This window comes from Pleurodeles waltl, chromosome 8, assembly GCF_031143425.1.
Source record: "Pleurodeles waltl isolate 20211129_DDA chromosome 8, aPleWal1.hap1.20221129, whole genome shotgun sequence".
Lineage (NCBI taxonomy): Eukaryota > Metazoa > Chordata > Amphibia > Caudata > Salamandridae > Pleurodeles > Pleurodeles waltl.
In genome coordinates, this window is record NC_090447.1 from 1188155359 (window position 1) to 1188173483 (window position 18125).

The 18125-nt window shown below is 42.9% G+C and overlaps 1 protein-coding gene across 1 annotated transcript in view; it reads right to left on the bottom strand.

Moving 5' to 3' along the window:
* Positions 1 to 18125, bottom strand: part of LOC138249586 (guanylate cyclase soluble subunit beta-2-like) — a 278483-nt gene that overhangs the window by 77306 nt on the left and 183052 nt on the right. The window contains exon 11 of the mRNA XM_069203529.1: positions 7625 to 7773. Coding sequence (XP_069059630.1) covers positions 7625 to 7773 — 149 coding nt within the window. The remainder of the gene's footprint in view (positions 1 to 7624; positions 7774 to 18125) is intronic.

The window sequence follows — 18125 nt, forward strand, 5'->3', positions numbered from 1 at the left end:
AACAGGCATCCAACGAGAACGTGCTTTTTTGCTGCTTGTGGAATATGGACTGGGGACACATTCTGGTTGAGTCTATACCACAGAGTGCTTTGTGCACTAGGGCAAACACAGTGGAAAATAATCGACTACAATTTCTTTGTTAACATTTCTGTTACAGATTTAAAATAATTTATAAGGAATAATGTGTTTACATATTTAATATCTATCTTACAGTCAGTTTCCTCCATGTTTACCCTCGTGCATAAATGCGTTTAGTATATGGACTGGGACCAAACCCATTTGTTCCATTCCTGATGATAAAAGTAAGAAAAATGCTGAAAATAGATTTCCTGTGTTTATTTTACAACTGAATCGTCAGTGCCTTCAAACTTACTGCTTGTCAAAGTCATCAATGTACACATCTGAGTTACGGATGTATGCAGATGTCACTCAGATCTCCCTAGGGCTAGAGAGTGATTTGGCTGACCAAAATAAGAATATGACAAAGTAGTTGGAGCACAGATCTTCGTTGATGAAGAATAGCTTCTATCTGCAAAGGGAAAGCTGAGAACCTCATCCTTATAAGGGAAGCAGCTACTACCAATCCATTCCTTTGCTTCAAATGGCTGCCAGCACTAAGACAAGCTCAAACCCTAACACATGAAGCAGAAAAATTAGAATCCTGTTTGTCTTGGGGTTTTCCTTTATTCCTCTGTGTAACTGTGTCATGAAACACACACATTTCCAACTATCCTTGCTCAGGAAAGCTCACCTGCTTCTTCAGTGCAACTTGGCCATCGTACTAACAGGAACGATATGCATGTCCAGATTGGATTATTGCAACATTATTTCTGCCAGCCCACAAAAATGACAAGCACAGAAAGAATCCAGAACCAAGCTGATAGACTAGGTTTAAAATACATAAAGACATGAGGATGTGATCTTTCATTGATGTCCTTTTGTTGGTCCACTTTAAAGTTCTATGTACCGTGCACAAAGACTTTGTCGTTCAAGACCAACTTCTCTTGCAAAAACACTCCTTGCACTATCCACTCATGGAGGGAATATTTCTGTCCAAAAATGCTGCTCATCTCAACCAAAGCAATCCCAGTTGACTCAAACATGGTGGAAGAAGTCCTAGGTCCTCAAATTTGGAAAGGCCTCAACCTAACTGTAGGAAACCAACCTACCTGCCCCATATTCAGGAAAGACCTATTGTTTCAGCACAACAATGGTGGAATTGGACAACTTCACCCTCGTTAATGGACTTGGCTCAATAGGATCTATACAAGAGCTACTACCCCTGACAAAATTACCAGGTGCATTATTCGGAAAGTACTGCATTCCTTAGGTCCTCAGTCAATTGCGCCTTTGTGATTTAACCACAAGTGAGAGCTCTGAAGGGACTACAAAGTGACATGGTCAACCCTATACAAAACTCTAAAATAAATCAATAATAAGGAGCAAGCTATGGAATTCTGTGTCCGTTAATCTGGTGTATTCATGACGGCCCCCTTTAATTTGGATACATTTGTATGTACAGGTTGGTATTTATAGAGCGCAAACCTAGCTGTGCAGCAACAGAGTGCTGTACATTATGTAAAGGGTCAGAAGACGATCTACAAGATTATGTACATCACGTGGGGATAACACAAAGATACATATTTAAGAAGAGGGAAATTAAGTGATTTGTCCAGAATCACATGATGTTGAATCTAGCATTGAGGTCTGAATTGGAAAACTCAAGCCCTCAAGTCCTAAAGGCGTAGCTCAAGCCGCTAGACCACTTCTATGCATAGGCCACATCTATGTGTATATAACGTGTATGTGACCCTGTCCTCTGCATGTGGTGTGTCAATTGTAAATGTTAATAAACGTTATTTAAACAAATACCACAGCATTTCCTAAAACTCCTTGAGGAAGAACGTTCAGAGCCTCTTGTAAATCAATCTTTGAATATTTTGGTCTCAGCTTGTATTCCAAAGCTGAACATCCCAAGGCTGTAGCAATTAGTGTCAGGTCACCAGCAAGTCAACAGTATTACAAATGCAAATTTTATTGTGTACATTTCAATTCCATAGGGACATGGTATCACATAATGTTATATTTGTCTAAGACATCCCTTATACACACAAGGGATGTGAGATAATTCTGGGCAGACCTTGTCCAAACAGATGCTATTGCTGTGGTCACAGCTCATCTTCCTGAGCTGAACTTGGAATTTGGGGATCAGGTCCAGAACATACTCAGTAATAGGAACTCAAGTACCTAACAGCTAACCACCTATTATGCTAGTGTACCAACATATATTATTGTACCACAATACAAACCTAGTATGAGCCTCTATGGCTGCTGGATATTTACTGTAGTTAAAAACCATGAGAGAAACCCTTCAGTCACTAAGCTAAATGGAGGAAAATAATCTTGGAATAGCCACTTGCATAAAATGTTTAATAGACAATATCAAGACATGCAGGCATCTAAGTCAATGGTTTGGTACAACCACATGAACATCCCTGTAAGTAAATGAGCTAAAGAACTATTCCAAACTGTTCAGGATATGATAAACACTATCCTGCAAGAACCAAGATCACACCCTTACAAATAACAGGTTGTCTAATCTTGGCATAAACCAAATCAAGTATTTGAAATATGTGAGCCTTGCCCCTGCGAGATGCCAAAAGCCATATGAGAGTGTCTCAGACTCAATCCTGCCCTACCTACTATTCACTTTCAGTGTAGCCACATCCAGACTAACAGCTTGGGCATGCGTGAGTCACATGTATTGATTGATACTTATGAATTGCCCTTGGTGGCTCCATTCACCCCTACCGTTTTGTCTCTAAACAACAGTACCATATGTTAAAAACACAATTACAACCCCTCTTGCTAAAACGATTTATTGCCCCTGTTCTAGCAAGCAACTGACAGTAAACTACTGCTTTCTGTGGTAGTCCACCAAATGAAAAACCTAGATGTTCAGTCCCCATCACGGTGCTTTCCACCTTAACAATCTGGATAGCCTGCTGAAGGAGGTGATTGTGGGTGACCTTCACATAATTAGATCAATCGACCTCTCCACCGCCTTCAACAGAGTGAACCATCTGTTATTGTATAAGTGCCCGGAACTCATGACAGGAGCAAAAAAACATTTCTTATGCATTACTTAGTTTAGGAGCCACCAGCACATTATCAAATTAAGGTCCTTCTCTACTCTTTCCTAGAATCTCTGCTGGAGAGTACCAAAAGAGTCCTTTCTTCGATCTGATCAGGAATTATTGACTATGGGATGAACATCGAAATCCTGAAATACTGTGGGCAATTATGCCTATGATTTAGGTAGTTTTCACATTCCTGTTGGGCTTCAAAATTACAGCTGTATGTCACGGGTTACTCTGAATTATTTTATGAGTTTTTTTCCCTATCAACCCTTACGGCACATCTAGGGATTGCCTGAGGAGCAGAAAATCTCCTAGATTTACATTAGGTTAAGTATACAATTGAACTATTAAGTTTTCCTTCCTTTTTTCAGATAGAAGACATTTTCTCCTATCAAAAAACATAGCCCCATAAGCCTTGAACCATGGGGAGTTTGGAACTCTTGTTTGAACTATTGCACCCCTTACACCTACTTGAAATAGATACAGACATGCCAGGACTGTATAAAGTGCTTTATAATATCCACATAGGTGTTTATCACGTTGGCCATGGCAACTAACTAACACTCTCATAGGAACATAATTTTCTTCACCCAATTGCTACTACGGATTATCCACATATCTGGTGTATTTTCTACGGTCATAGATTTAATCTACATATGAAACAATCAGTATATCCTACGTTTGTGAATCAGCATTCTCCTCCTTATAAGTTCAGATAGCAATTTTTATGCAAATAGGTTTGACTTACTTGTACAAACATACTTTGTGAATGAACTCCCTGATTATTCAACAATACTTAGAATGTCTCTGTAGACACTGGGCATAATAATGATAAGAACATTGGAATGCTGGGAGCTCCACTGAAGCCCATAAAGTGGCTTGGGACTTATAATGGCTGGTTTAAGCCTTCTGTTCCAACATTGAAATGTCTGTCTTTCTTTTTCTCCCTTTTGAATTTAGAACAGTGTACCCTCAGTGGGTGTAAAGTTCTAACAGCCGTACAGCCTTTCTGCCTTCGGCTATATTGGTTGTTATATGATCCCTCCCTCTTTATAGGCCTGAGCAGCATCTCAAGTTCAAGGTCTTTAAGAACTGTTGTAGAACTTGGCAGCAGGCTATAAAGCCATAATAAGTCAATCTGATTTTCTTTGCAAATGTGAATTGAAAAGTGGTTGCCCCAGAGTTGACTGCATCTCAACGCTGAGATTACTAATGTGATTTTGTCCAGTACCCCTGTTGTCTAGAAGACAGTAAGCTTAGCCCACATGTACACAAACTTTCTGTGTATTCCATAAAGATGACCAATGTTTCAGAAAAAAAATTCTTGCATTGCATCATCATCGAGTAGGTTCTCAGTCCAAGGATCGACCATAACCATGACCATGAATCAGGGATGTCTGCAAAGTTTCCCTTAAAACCACGAAGAGCAGGCAATAGCCCATTTAAAATAAGACCAGGCTACTGCAGACCATACTTTGGGCCTCATTTACAAGGCCTTTGCGCCACCATCGCGTAATTTTTTTATTGACGCAACGGTGGTGAAAGCAGTGACGTGTTGGCTCTCATTGTACCAATGAGACTTCTGGATTCGGGTGGCATGGCAACATCACCAGGTTGTGGGGAACGTATTCCAATTCCACACCTGTCGGACCAACTCTTTCGGTCAGCTAGCAGTACCTCACCAGCACGTGGAAGTGGTGGTGATTTATGGCAGCTGAGCGCATGACATTCTGACTTCTCAGGGAAATTGTGGGGGAACAGCCCTCATCCTTTTCTCCCAGTTACCTTTGTCTCACACATGCAAAGACAAACAAAAACAAAGATTGGTTCCATATACTTTATTGAATCAATTGTGTTCTAGATAAAATGGCATGTACAGCAATGATTAGGATGATAAAACATAATAATAATGATGTGGTGATAAGAAAAGTGAAACGTAAGAAGAGTGCCACCATAATGTCAGAATGCTACGTCTTGGAATTCCTACCTAAGCTACTAAAGTACTATAATAGATCACAGCAATGTTAGCTCTAATCCACCCTTCAGAAGCACTAGGAAGACACCATCCTCCATACCTGGATTTGGTAGTAATGAAGAGAGTTGTTAGTCTACTGAGAGTCCTCTTTCATGTAGGCAGAGAGAGAACGCGGTGGCAAACTTCTGGGTGTAACTCTCCCTCTAATGTATAGGGGGCACAGAGATGTTCTAGAACAAAACAGCTAATGTTCTAGGAAAACTGCCCTAATGTAAAACACACAGGTTTCTGTGAAGTGGCAGAGATTGTGGTGTTCCACTTTGTGCCGGCAACATACTGGAGACAGCCTTGAGCAGAGCACAGAACGAGAATGTGAGAGTACAAAGAATGAAAACAGTTTCTGTGCTAAAAGCATACAAGATAAAGGAAAATAAAAAATCAAGAGGAGAGCTTCTTCTAGGAAAATAAAAATGGATAAAATGAATTGCAAAAAGGCTAAAGGACACAGGCTGCAGGCCTGTGGCTAAAATAAAGTTCCTTTCATATCTGCCTACAGAAATGTGTTTCAAGCAGAAGGAGAATTAAAGCGTTAAAATAGGCAGATTAATAACCCCATGAATTAGCTAGACTGCAGATGGTATTTCTGCCACAGTTAAAGGAAACGTTTCTAATTTTTCGATCTTCAGCATATTATATGTCGCTACTTTCTTAGCCATTATTTGTTGCTGTTGCATCAAATTGAATGCGACAAACAGGTCCTTGGCCCTGACGTAATGCCATGGAACGTGACCATTTTTCAATGTCTGTAGTGTCCAACCTAACTGCATAATGGACCTAAGTTGACTCTGCCCACGGTGTAAAGATGACATGTCAGTTTGCATAATGTCGATTGTAGAGGAAATGATGTTGTTGAGAGAGTAAATATGGTCAGACAAGGTGTTAATCTCATCATCTACAATGGCTAATACTTTCTGTAACATTTCCTTATCTATTTCCCTTAACTGGGCTGTGGCTTCTTAATGTGACAGTTTCCAAATCTCATGTAGGCAGAGAAATATGTCAAGTCTCAGCAGACAGCTGCAATGAAGCGACAGCAGGCAGTGGCAAACTTCTGGCTGGAACTCTCCCTCTTACGTATAGGGGGCACAGAGGTGTTTCATAATTAAACAGCTAATGTTCTAGGAAAACTGCCCTAACGTAAAACACGCATGTTTCCGTAAAATGGCAGAGATCGCAGTGTTCCACTTTGTGCCAGCAACATATTGGAGACAGCCTTGATTAGAGCACAGAACGAGAATGTAAGAGTACAAAGAATGAAAACAGTTTCTGTGCTAAAAGCATACAAGATAAAGGAAAATAAGACATCACTGCAGAAGAGAGCTTCTGCTCAGAAAATAAAAATGAATTTCAACTAGGTTAAAGAGCACAGGCTGCAGGCATATGCCTAATATAACATGCCCATAAAGCTACTAAGGTACCCTCACGACAACAGTGCGCTACACTGCTCCACACTTACAAACTGACGCATTGGGCCCAATGCGCCAGTTTGTAAAACCTTGCTTCATATTATACCTGCGCCAGGTATAATGTATGCAAGGCAGGCATTCCCACAGGAAAAGCTAAGCATAACTGATGCAATGAAATATACAACATTTTACTATGTCATTCTATGACTTCATTGTGTCCGAATGTTAGCGCCTGCTCAGAGCAGGCATAAAACTGACGCAGGGCTTTTCTCAATGGGGGCCTCCTGGTATTGCTGGAGTAGCGTCATTTTTTTGCTAGTCCAGTAATGTGTAAGTTTAGCACCACAGATGTGTACACATCTGTAAAAATGTGTGCCAAGGAGCTCTGTATTGTAAATACAGCACATCCATGGTGTCGTTAGGTCGACTTAGGGCAGCGCAAGACATCTGACGCATCAGAGCAGATGCGTCAGATTCTTAGAAATGAGGCCCTCTGAGTCTACACTTTATGCATATGGGTCTAGTGAAAATGGTCCAGTCATATTTGGAGCAGATCACAGAGTGCTACGATACATGTAGAAACTATAGATCCTTGGTGAGAGCATACTCATTCTTTGATTTTAGATTATTATGTAATATTATGTCATGTTATATTATATTACACTATGTTTTGTTATACTGGGTGTGGAGTGTCGTGGTATGGTATATTACGATATACAGATTTGTATAGTATATTCCCACTGTTTGTATGGTCCCGAAGTGCTCACTGAACCTGGGCACAAAAAGAGGTTGCTGCTTCTCACTCACTATTGTAGGTTCTACACTTTGGAACAAGCTTACACTTTCTGTTCGAATGGTAATGTTTCATACAAATTTAGAGATCATTTATCATTTTTCTGTGACCTCACTTATTTTAGAAGCAAGACATCTTGTGTGCTCTAATACAGTACATAGCCAGAGAATACTGACCATACAGTACACAATACTGGTCCAACTGCATGCTCGCTCATTTGCTCAAAGGATCAGGAGCAGGCAGTACTTACCTTATACACATCGTGAACACTGGTGAGACGATCAAACTTTGAATACATAGTATTCAGCATGTTCACAATTTGGATTGGCTCGCAGGCTGCACATATATTGGTAAATGTCACAACATCGCTGAATAAAATGGTGCACCTCCTGAACTCCCCTGCAAAGAAAATCCACAATTCGTACTTAGATAAGCAAATATGCTACTGCACAAAATAACAGTTTTAAAGCAAAGTAGAATGTATTTATTTTTATTTTAAACCAATAAAATGCCAGTACTGTCTGTATGAATACCTAAAGCGAAAATGAAATAATTATCCTTTTAATGTAATGTAAAGGGAAGTTTCTTTATAATTGTTTATACCACAGAAACTGATTTTAAAATCCTTCGTACGCAGCTTTGGAAAGTGACAAAACTGACTTCCTGGAAAGAGCAGCCCACATGAGGTATTTCTAAGACCTTCATTATGGGTGTATTGGAATCTGGTGTGAGGGGGACCAGGATCTCTGATTCTAGCCGTAACTCCGCAACCTTTATCTGACAATTATAACTTATATCCTCAAATTAAGGACTGATTGATTATATTTAGTAATACCAGTTCCTTTTCTGTGCATTTTTGTCCACTACTGGATAAAAAACTGCTGGCTCTTTCCACCTTTTCAGAACAGAGAGAAAGACCTGATTCAATAAGGTAAATTTACACTTTTGTGTAAATATAGGTTTGTTTTGGAATGCCATTCTGCATAAGAGCAATGTAACGTTACAACCACAAAAGGCCAGCAGAAATGGGACGTTTAAAGTGTACGAATTGTCCCAATGTGAGAGGGCGGCCTTTTACCTGGAGGCCAGTGCATGGTATATAATTTAATCATAGAACAAGTGTACGGGGCCTCGTAAATTAACAAATTTAACTAATCTGTGTGATCCCTAACACAGAGGGCAGATCTCTCAGATAGGTCCACACCACCCTTAGGAATGACACAGCAGAGTTAACCACCTCGGGAACATCCGACCTTATGAACGGTGCTACTGCTGACTTAGCATCTCTAACTGCTTGGTATCTTAAAAAGAGGAATCAGCCAGTGCAGTCGGTTGGGAATCATGTTTATTACAGAACAGAAGGAGGTGAATTACAGTGTCTATCTCATCAAAGCTACAGTTGCAGGGGTTCCCTCCCATGGCAAGCCTCTAGGCACGCGTTGGGTAGTCCCTAGTCAGCAGGATGCCCAACCTGAACACAGTTCTTCTAAACTCAGGATACAGCAGATCCAAATACTCGGTACACATGGGAGCACAGGTGTTACTAAAGTAATTGTGTGTAACAAACCTTGGCCTCCATCCTGGCACTTCCTCAGTATCAAATGCACCCAGTACCACTCCTCAATTAAGCTGGCAGTATTTTGCCTGACATTGCTTGGAGCAGCTCATATAGATCCCATCTGTAAATCATTTAAGACATTCTGGACATGAGCTGACCATGTTCTTCCCCTGCACTCCTTTTTGTGGGTAGCATCTTCTAGGGTTTCCAAATAAACAGCCGCCTTTGGGTTTCTTATCAGCCTGACCCCATACAGGATTGGTCTTAACGATGCGGTTTCAGAGACTAGAGTGAACTTTAGTTCCCTATAGAGTGCCACCAGTGGGGTGCCCGGACGGAACTTCAGCAGTGCTCTAAGAAAGTTCTTCTCAGCCACCTGGTGTGGACGCACATTTGCAAACCCCCAGAGTTCTGCCCTATATAGAGCAGCCGCCACTGCCCTCTGTTTATATATTTGCAGAACAATGCTGATGCTTCTGGCGCAGGCTTTGCACCTAAATTTCAGTACCTCACCAGCCATTTGTCATATGACTTGAGCCGCCTTCTGCGCCTGGTAACTCCATTGCAAGTTCCCTGAGAAATGGATACCTAGGTAATCAACCTGCTTAACAATTTCTAGACCGGTTCCCACAATCGAAGTGACCCGCTTACAGCGGAGGACGGCCAGAATACCATATTCTTTGTTTTGCTCCCATTGATAGTAAAGGTTTTCATAGTACAGTATTCGCCAAACTGCTGCAAAAGCCTATGGGAGGAGTTCTCAGTTTGCGCTTTTAATACTGCGTCATCGGCATGTAGCAGCAATGTCACCCTTTTTTCAGCTATAATGGGGATATCTAGAGGGTCCTCCATCCAATATATCATGATGCATCATTCAGGAACAGACTGAAGAGCAGGGGATCCAACAAACCCCCTTTCCACACGCCTTTCTCAACTGGGAAAGGGTTAGTACATCCCCCCCCCACCAAGGCCATACCTAACTCTGGCTGTATTATTAGTGTAGAGGGCCAGGGCCACTGGAATAATGCAGCAGGAGAGGGTCAAATTAGGCGGCAGGGCTGAATAAATTATGCAGAAGAAAAGGCAAATTATGTGGCATAATGAGGCACATTTTGCAAAAGCATTATTCCATTATTTCATTATATTTTAACTTGATGACACTGTCAGGATGTTGGGTGCACCTCCTTAGTACCCGCTTATTACCCAAATATGGCAAAAAGCATCAGAAAGTTGACCAGTCCACCTTTGCTAGAAGGCCTTCCATTGCGAGCTAACATGTGTCACTGCATTTTTAGTAACTTTTGAACCGTTAGTGCTAGAAATAATTTGTTTTTGTTAAAATCTGCAGATTGTGCTGCAGAAGATGGACTATGTGGAATTTGAAACAAACCTATAATTATGCGAAATTCGCTGCAGTCGCACAATGGCATAAATCCAGTGGCCCTGATTATAGCTGATACTAATGATGGGTCTACCTCCAAATTTCTCTATATCCACTAAAACAAAAGCTGTTTTAAGATCTACAAAAATAAGTTACAGCAATGACTTCCTGACTATCGAAATTTATAGGCGATCATATAAATCCTAAAGGCCTGGTCAATGGTCTCTATTTGCCACTGAAAACCATCTTGTACGTCTGTCAGGATGTTTTGAGCATCTACCCATCCTTGTAGACGATTTAGCAAAACCTTCTCTAGCACTTTACCTGCCCCATCAACAAGGGAGATTGCGCAGTAATTGGATGGACAATCCAGATCGCCCAACTTGAAAACTGGCACAATAATAGCAGACTGCCAGGATGGGGGCATGACATTGCTAGTTAATGCAGCATTGAACACCTCCGTGAGGGTAGCGTCCCGCCAATGAGGTTCTTTGCAATATATATCAACAGGCACTAAATCAGGCCTCATGCCTTGTGTCTCTTCATGTCTCTCAGTGCTCTTTCAACCTCAGGCACCAGAATGACTATCGTTGTAAGGGGGTCAATGCGAGCATTCTCTTGGGGCATGTGCACACCTGACGAGCTGCAGGGTTAATATCATACATAGAAGAAAAGTGCCTGGTCCACACCACTGGGCCAATGTGGGTTTCTACGCTGTTAACCACTCCGTTCTCAACCCTGTAACCAACTACCAGAATATTCTGGTATGTTTCCCATGGAAGGCCCCCCTCAGTTCCTCCCAGAGTGCCAGCTGGTGCAACTACGTTACTGGAGTGGTGCCAGAAACATCTTTCTTCATTTTATAGCATTCATCATCAAACCAACTGACTCAGCACTTCTGCTCCCTCCCTCATAGCCCCTGATATCAAAACTGGAGGGCTTGGACCACAGGGCCATCAACTCCTTCACCATCCCTTCAGATGCTACCATCACTCATTGTCGGTATGACAGGAGTCCAGAATTGTTAGGGTCAAATATTCCCAAAATGTCATCAAGGAGAGGGAGATCATGCTGGTATTTCTCAGTGCTCCGTCATATTCTCTGTCTACTATTCAATGGAGTGATCAATGAATCAAAAGTAATCCCGCAGGACTTTTCCACATTGCCTGGACATCATGAGTAAGGTTTTAAACAGTACCACAGGGTCATTATCACTCTCCACACTCCCACAACACTCAAATCGTATACTTAGTCCCAACCCTCTACATTGATTAGGATGTAATTGATTAGTGTTGGACTTCTCCCTTTATTAAATGTCGCCGTGGCGGTGTAGTCTGAGGGGGTGCGGCCATTAATAAAATGAAGATGATGATGACTTATCAAAAGATCAGAGAACGCGTTCTCCTTCTTATTATATTTTAAATTAACTAGGGCTGTTTCGGGGATACAATGACAACGATCAGCGATCTTCCATTAAAACCTCATTATTAATGATCACATCAGATGGCTGTGTATTGAACCCGCCGCTGACCAGGAGCAAGTACTTCTCTGTTTTCCCCTCCCCTAGTAGATTCCAGTTAGCCACCCCCTCCTTGACGCTCTCGATATAGGACACAAACTTTTCTCATATCCCTAGGACAGTTGAGGACCATCCTGAGGGAATGTAAACATTCAGTATATCAACCACTCTATCTACAGAGCGTGACAACCAAATTCTCACATGCTGGACATTAGATATGAATGTTGCTACCCCCGGTTGTTCTGTTTTACATTTCAATTTACAGGATACCCATATGCAAAACACCCCTAAGAGCCATCCCTTCTTGCTCCTGATAGCCTGGGTATAGTTTTCCAAAAAAACAATTTACATTGACTTTCTCCAAGGCCCAAGTTTCCTGGAAGCAACAAATGGAACATTTCCTAACAAACTTTAACCAGTCATCATCCACAGTTTTACCAACCAAGCCTCAGATGTTCCAGGGTAGCACAAGAGGATGATCATTGCCTCCCTAGCCCATCATGCCCGCTTTGGTAGAGCCTACTTGGGTTGGAGCAGCTGTCTAGGGAGGAAAGGTTAACCCTACTCAGTCCATACCCCCTCTGCCATACTCTCCAGGGGAGGGGGCCAACACTGCTGATAACCAGAAAATAAACAGGCTTTATTTCTCTGCTCTCAGGGTTTAGGACTTCTATTGTTCTTAAGTTTTTTCATGATGTAATGCACAAGTTCCTATGTACAGCACCATAAGTAATCTCATGGTCACTCGTCGATGCCATCCCCAGAAAACTTATGAGTCAGGAGACACTCCTGGTCAGTGGGTGCTGTTTGCACTTGATGATGAACTGGTGTAGCAACACCCTCATAATCAAGACCTGAAAAGGGCAAAACATTGACCCCATAATGTGGAAATCGTCAACATGGCTGACCACTAGTCTGGTAATGCCAGGAAGGGTGAATTCAACCTTTATGTTGTAAACATTGTTCCCCCTTGGGGCTGACCCAGAATCCTTTGTAGACAATTTCACAGCCCTACAGTCACGTGACGAGACCACTCTGAGCTCAGGGACTGCATAGAAAAGGGTTAACAGCCTAGATCTATTTAAGGGCTTTGCGGAGCCAATGTCTGGGAAGAGGTCGATGAATTCCAGGCAGTGGTCCGCTGCATCTCGATCAGCTGAGGTGAGGTTGTTGTCCCATTGGCCGCCCTTCCTTACAATTTGACCCCACACAGTACTTTCTGCCCTGCAAAGACCGGAGCCAGGGGATTAAGACCAGTTGTTGTTCCAGCTGCCCCTATACAGTTTGCACTGGAGAACCTAGTCGATCCAGCAGCGGGGCTAAATTCTGGTGCTGTCAGTGGCCCAGGCTTTTCTGCACTGGCTGGATGGGTCACCGCTTTGACTCTTTTTATGAGATGAGTTCTCCTATTGGCTTTCCTTTTTCTTTTGATTTGCATAGAGGGATTTTTCAACTGGTTCTCATTAACGAGGTCTTGATCATCACTGTCCCGCGAAGAGCTGCCTGGCTTATTAGTGGTACCAGCAGCATCCTCCCCCACCTTATTTAGGTTGGTAGGGATTAGAGCACAATCAACTTCACTTCTGGTAGAGTCAAGCATTACTGCATAATCTCTTTGAGCCACATCATTCTTGTTGGCACACTTTGGTTTAAAAAATAGCCTCTTTATGGAGTATACAGCAGTGGAGGTACCGGGTTTCCCACTTTTCTCTTGTTTTCTCTTCGTCTCTGCTGCCCTAGCAGCTGAATGTATGCTCTTAACGCTAGTGGGTGGCAGAACAGGGGTCTCTAGATGGCACAGTTGAGTATTAGCAAGTCTTTGAGTGCTGGCTCGAAAAGCGGGCTCACATTCCTCTGTACTAAGGGTAGCTCCTGTTCCCGGACACCTGGTTTCATTGCTGTTGTTTGGAGAGTTGGCAGTTTCACCTGGTTTTGCTGTGATTGTTCGGGGAGCAGATGGTCCAGATTTAGCTTTGCAAACTGAGTTTATGTCTGCCATCATTAGAGTATTATTAAGGTGCGGTATAACATGGGCTATCGATTTTCTCAGATCTGTTTGAGGGTGGGGATCTCTCTGAGAGGATACATTCCGTTTTCAGGCAGAATGGATTAGGACATGAGGTATCTGTGTCAGAAATGATGTTATGTGATCAGACCCACCCAGCAACTTTTCTAGGAGTGAAACAGGATTCTATTAAGATCGTTCATAGCCTCTGAAACTGCAAAGTCTTGCGGGACCTGCAAATTTGGAGAAGTACACCCCAGGGACTGGTTTCCAGTGTTGTTCAATAAGACAGAGTCGCCAAAGTGAGGTCCTCCCATGGAGGCTCTGCCACCTTCTGCCGGCAGGGTACCTGGGGCAACCTGGGCCTCCACAGTGTCTTCCAATATGATGATCCGGTCCTCTGAGTTCCTGGACCCCTCTTCAGGCCCCTCTTTATTTGCCCAACCACATGCTCGACCACCAAACTGTATGTCAGACAGGGTATAATCCAAAAACATTAGGGAACTGGCACTCAGCTGGTCTTTGTCTGGGCATTTATCTACCTGAAGGGCAGACACTCCTGCAGTGCTAGCTGGAGGTAAACTGATCAGATCAATGGGGGGGTGACAAGTTTTTTGCTGGCCTTTTCTACAGGCATCATCATGGGCTCTACTAGGGGCTGTCAGGCAACCATTATACCTAGAGACCTTATTTGAGAAAGGGATTGTATTAGGTCTTCGGGGTGGGTTGGAGGCCCGTGGAGGTCACTGCCATCCCCATAGCACTGTTGCACTCATTGCCCGACCCTTCCAGAGTTCGACAGTCCACTCTATCTTCACTATGAAGGGTCGGCCTGTTTTTACCATGGATCAATTCTGGAGCAGTCTGTTTTCTCTTTGTTGGCTGATGCCGGGGTTGCAGGACTCAGCACATTGTCATTGGGCGGCACTGATACAGTCTTTTGCGACCTTCCAGAAGAAACTTGTTATTAATTTTGGGGCAGATATGTCTACTGCCTTAGAACTCGAGAAGACGGTGTGATGTACTGCCTCAGATTGTGCACTCACTTTGTCAAGCACTGTCTCAGAGGCATTTATGTTACCCCTTCATATACTGCCCTTTCCTGTTTGGTAATTCAGCGGTAATTTATTATAGACTCTCAATGAGTGCCTCAGGCCGTCAGTTTGCTACGTCTGTTTGTCAGCATCATGTCATGACTGCGGCAGCGTGGTACTTTTAAGGATGCAAAGGGCTATCTTTCTTTCTGCTTTTCCGTACAGGCTAGAAGAGTGGCTCTCCCTTAATTAGGTTGACCAGACGTCCCGGATTCTCTCGGATAGTCCCGGTTTTTAGAGGACTGTCCTGGTGTCCTGATGCTTCTCTTAATTTTATACAAATGTCCCGGTTTTTGAGACAAAGGTCATATCATTACATAAATGCCCCTGTTTTTGGGACAAAGGTCAGATTATCTAGGGAAGCATAAATTGAAGGTATGCTCTCCTTTAACAGACGCCTACAAAATATGTGTGTGTGTGTGTATGTGTGTATATATATATATATATATATATATATATATATATATATATATATATATGTAAACACACATGTATAGGCACACATTCACAAAGTTACGCAAACAAACGGGACATGCCAGATATAAAAGTGAGTGTAAAGTATGCTATCCTTCTTTTATGTCTGACCTGCACCAGGTTTTGCTACCTGTAATCCTCCGCCTTCCAAGCACCAACCAGTAGAAAGGGCGGGCTGATGCCTCAAGATCCTAGCACCACCACTCAACATGGCAGAAGAATAGGAGGAGTGGGTGCTAGATTCACAGTTCAAAGTTCACAAATTCAGGATTAAAAATTGTGGAATTCTCAAAATCAAGGCAGGGGGAAAGGGTGGAAGCACTTCCAAGGTTCAAGCCACAGCTGAACCTAGTCAGGTCACATCCGCAGCCGGGGCTTAACCTAGTACAGCAGCCCTACCCGTGCTGCGTCCCTATTACACTACCTCTGTTTCAGTGCTACTTGGGGAAAGACCTGCTGTCAGAACTCACCACAGGTCCGTATGCCACATAACACCAGGTAGGCAGGGAACAGGAGAACCACGATATGGGAGCGTGCGCCCACTTACCGTATGGTGGAGCTCACTTACTGAGGTGATGGCACTGCTACTGCCACTGCTCTAATCAAATAGCTTCCTCTCCTCAATCCATATAATAAGGCTCGCTTAAAGGCAGCTTGAATCGGACCCATGTTGAGAGTGAAGGGGACGCCTAGCGAGTATCTGGAGTGAACAGAGGGGGTGGAGCCATGTTGCCTCAGGTTCAAAAGTCACTGCTTGCCACTGCACCCCCAGTGTCAGTACAATGAATGGCTGCAGCTGTCTGTGACTGAGTGTAGTGATTGGAACTCAGCACACAGCGCCCCTGGCTCCCTGCACGCAGGCACTCAAGCCACGGCCCACAGGGGCACCCCAGACAGCCAGCGGGAGCACAACAGGGTGGGGCAGATGGCTAACAGGCGTCCGCCATCTCCGTCCAGCTCCAGGCAGGTCTCCTCCCTCTCCTTGATGTGAGCAGTGCGTGGCTCGTTGCGGCTTACTGCGTCTCAGTGCGTCTCCTCCTTAATCAAAATCCAAATGTCTATATAATGCTTAGAACGGGGTCAGCCTCATTTTAGAAGCTCCATTTGTAACTGATCCCGATAAGGATGAAATGGTTTATCCTGTATGGCCCAAGTTTGTTCCATAACTGAGAAGAATAATACTTAGGTGTAACTGTCCTAGAGTGATCACCACAATCCAGGCTATTAGAGAGAGACACACTCTTCGGTCCTGAACTTTTCATATATAAATCAATAATTTAAGGTGTGTTGGTCTAATTAGCTCAGTGAAAACAAACCTATACTACCACACCCAGAATGTACTAGGCGATCACAAATAAGTCTGGGAGTATAAACAGTCTGTAAGTACCTGGAGGAAGGTGATCACTTTAATTTGCCCCACAGCCAATTAAGAAACATTAAAACTACTGTACGATATCTGTATTATGCCATCCCCACCATTGTTGTGGACAATGCGAACACAATGGAAAGTTTTCTGACACTATAGAATGGGTGTACATATTCTTTACATCCTCGCCAAACCTGATCGATGCACCCGATTTCGATCTTACTCTAATGCATTTTGCAATATTTGATGTGTTCTTTGTTATTCCTTAAACGAATTGACTAAAAATCCTACCTACATACATACATAACTACACGTTGTACACACGATGACCCCATAACCAACAGGATCCACACAAATTTCTAATAACATTTGATGAAAGTTACTGTTTTTCAAACCTGGGCACCATTGAGGATCAGCCATTGTTCCTCTGAGCAGCTAAAGACAGATGGTAATCAGGAGGTGATGAACACATGACATTTATGTCTTCATTGTGCAGAGGGTGGGTCTAGGCCTGTTTTACAGGATATCCACATGAGGTAAATTTACATACAATTATTGCAAATGAGAATCATTTACATAGTCAGTAGCTATCCTGAATATCTTGCTTTGCTTCAGCCCTCACACTCAGGCCTTACATTGGGCATCCCTTACATAGGTTTATGTCCTGCGTCTTTCTGTGTACCATGGCTCAAATCTGCGGTCCCCTGTGATCCGTAATCTAACTCCACCTCCCAATGTGGCTTCTCAGTTGCGCCTTAGCTGCCAAGATTCCGAGGTCAATGCGTGACTTGTTAGGACAGTTCCAGTTTTTTTAATTACAGTCTTATTTAACTCAGTATAAAACCGGGACTACAAGTCCCAGAATTCTAAGAAAAATGAAAACTCACCTAACTATTCATGCATGGATCTGGAAAACTTGGCAGCTATGGTTGCCACTGTGAGCTCTAACCCACTAAAGATATGAGGCCACAACAGACACTGCCAGAGCTGAAGGCCTGCACATCACTTCAGGCATTTGATTCTGACTGAGCCATAGATACAGAAAGGTACACAGTGGTGCATTCTGAATGTGGACAGATATAAGTTGAGAGAAATATGACGCCCTGTGCCATGGTACAAAACAGAGAAAACTGTCCGGCACTGCTTACATACATGCATAAGTTATTGGACAAAACGAAAAGTGTTCAGGTGCAACAAAGAAGCTACGGATGTTGAACTAGAATGGCATTCAAAAATATTGATATGCTAAAGAAATAATAAGATGGCTGCATGTTACTGGCTACAAGCTGTGCCCCTGTCCAGCCGCCAGTCAAGTAACTACCAGTAATGCAGCAGGAGTAGTAAATTAAGGTCC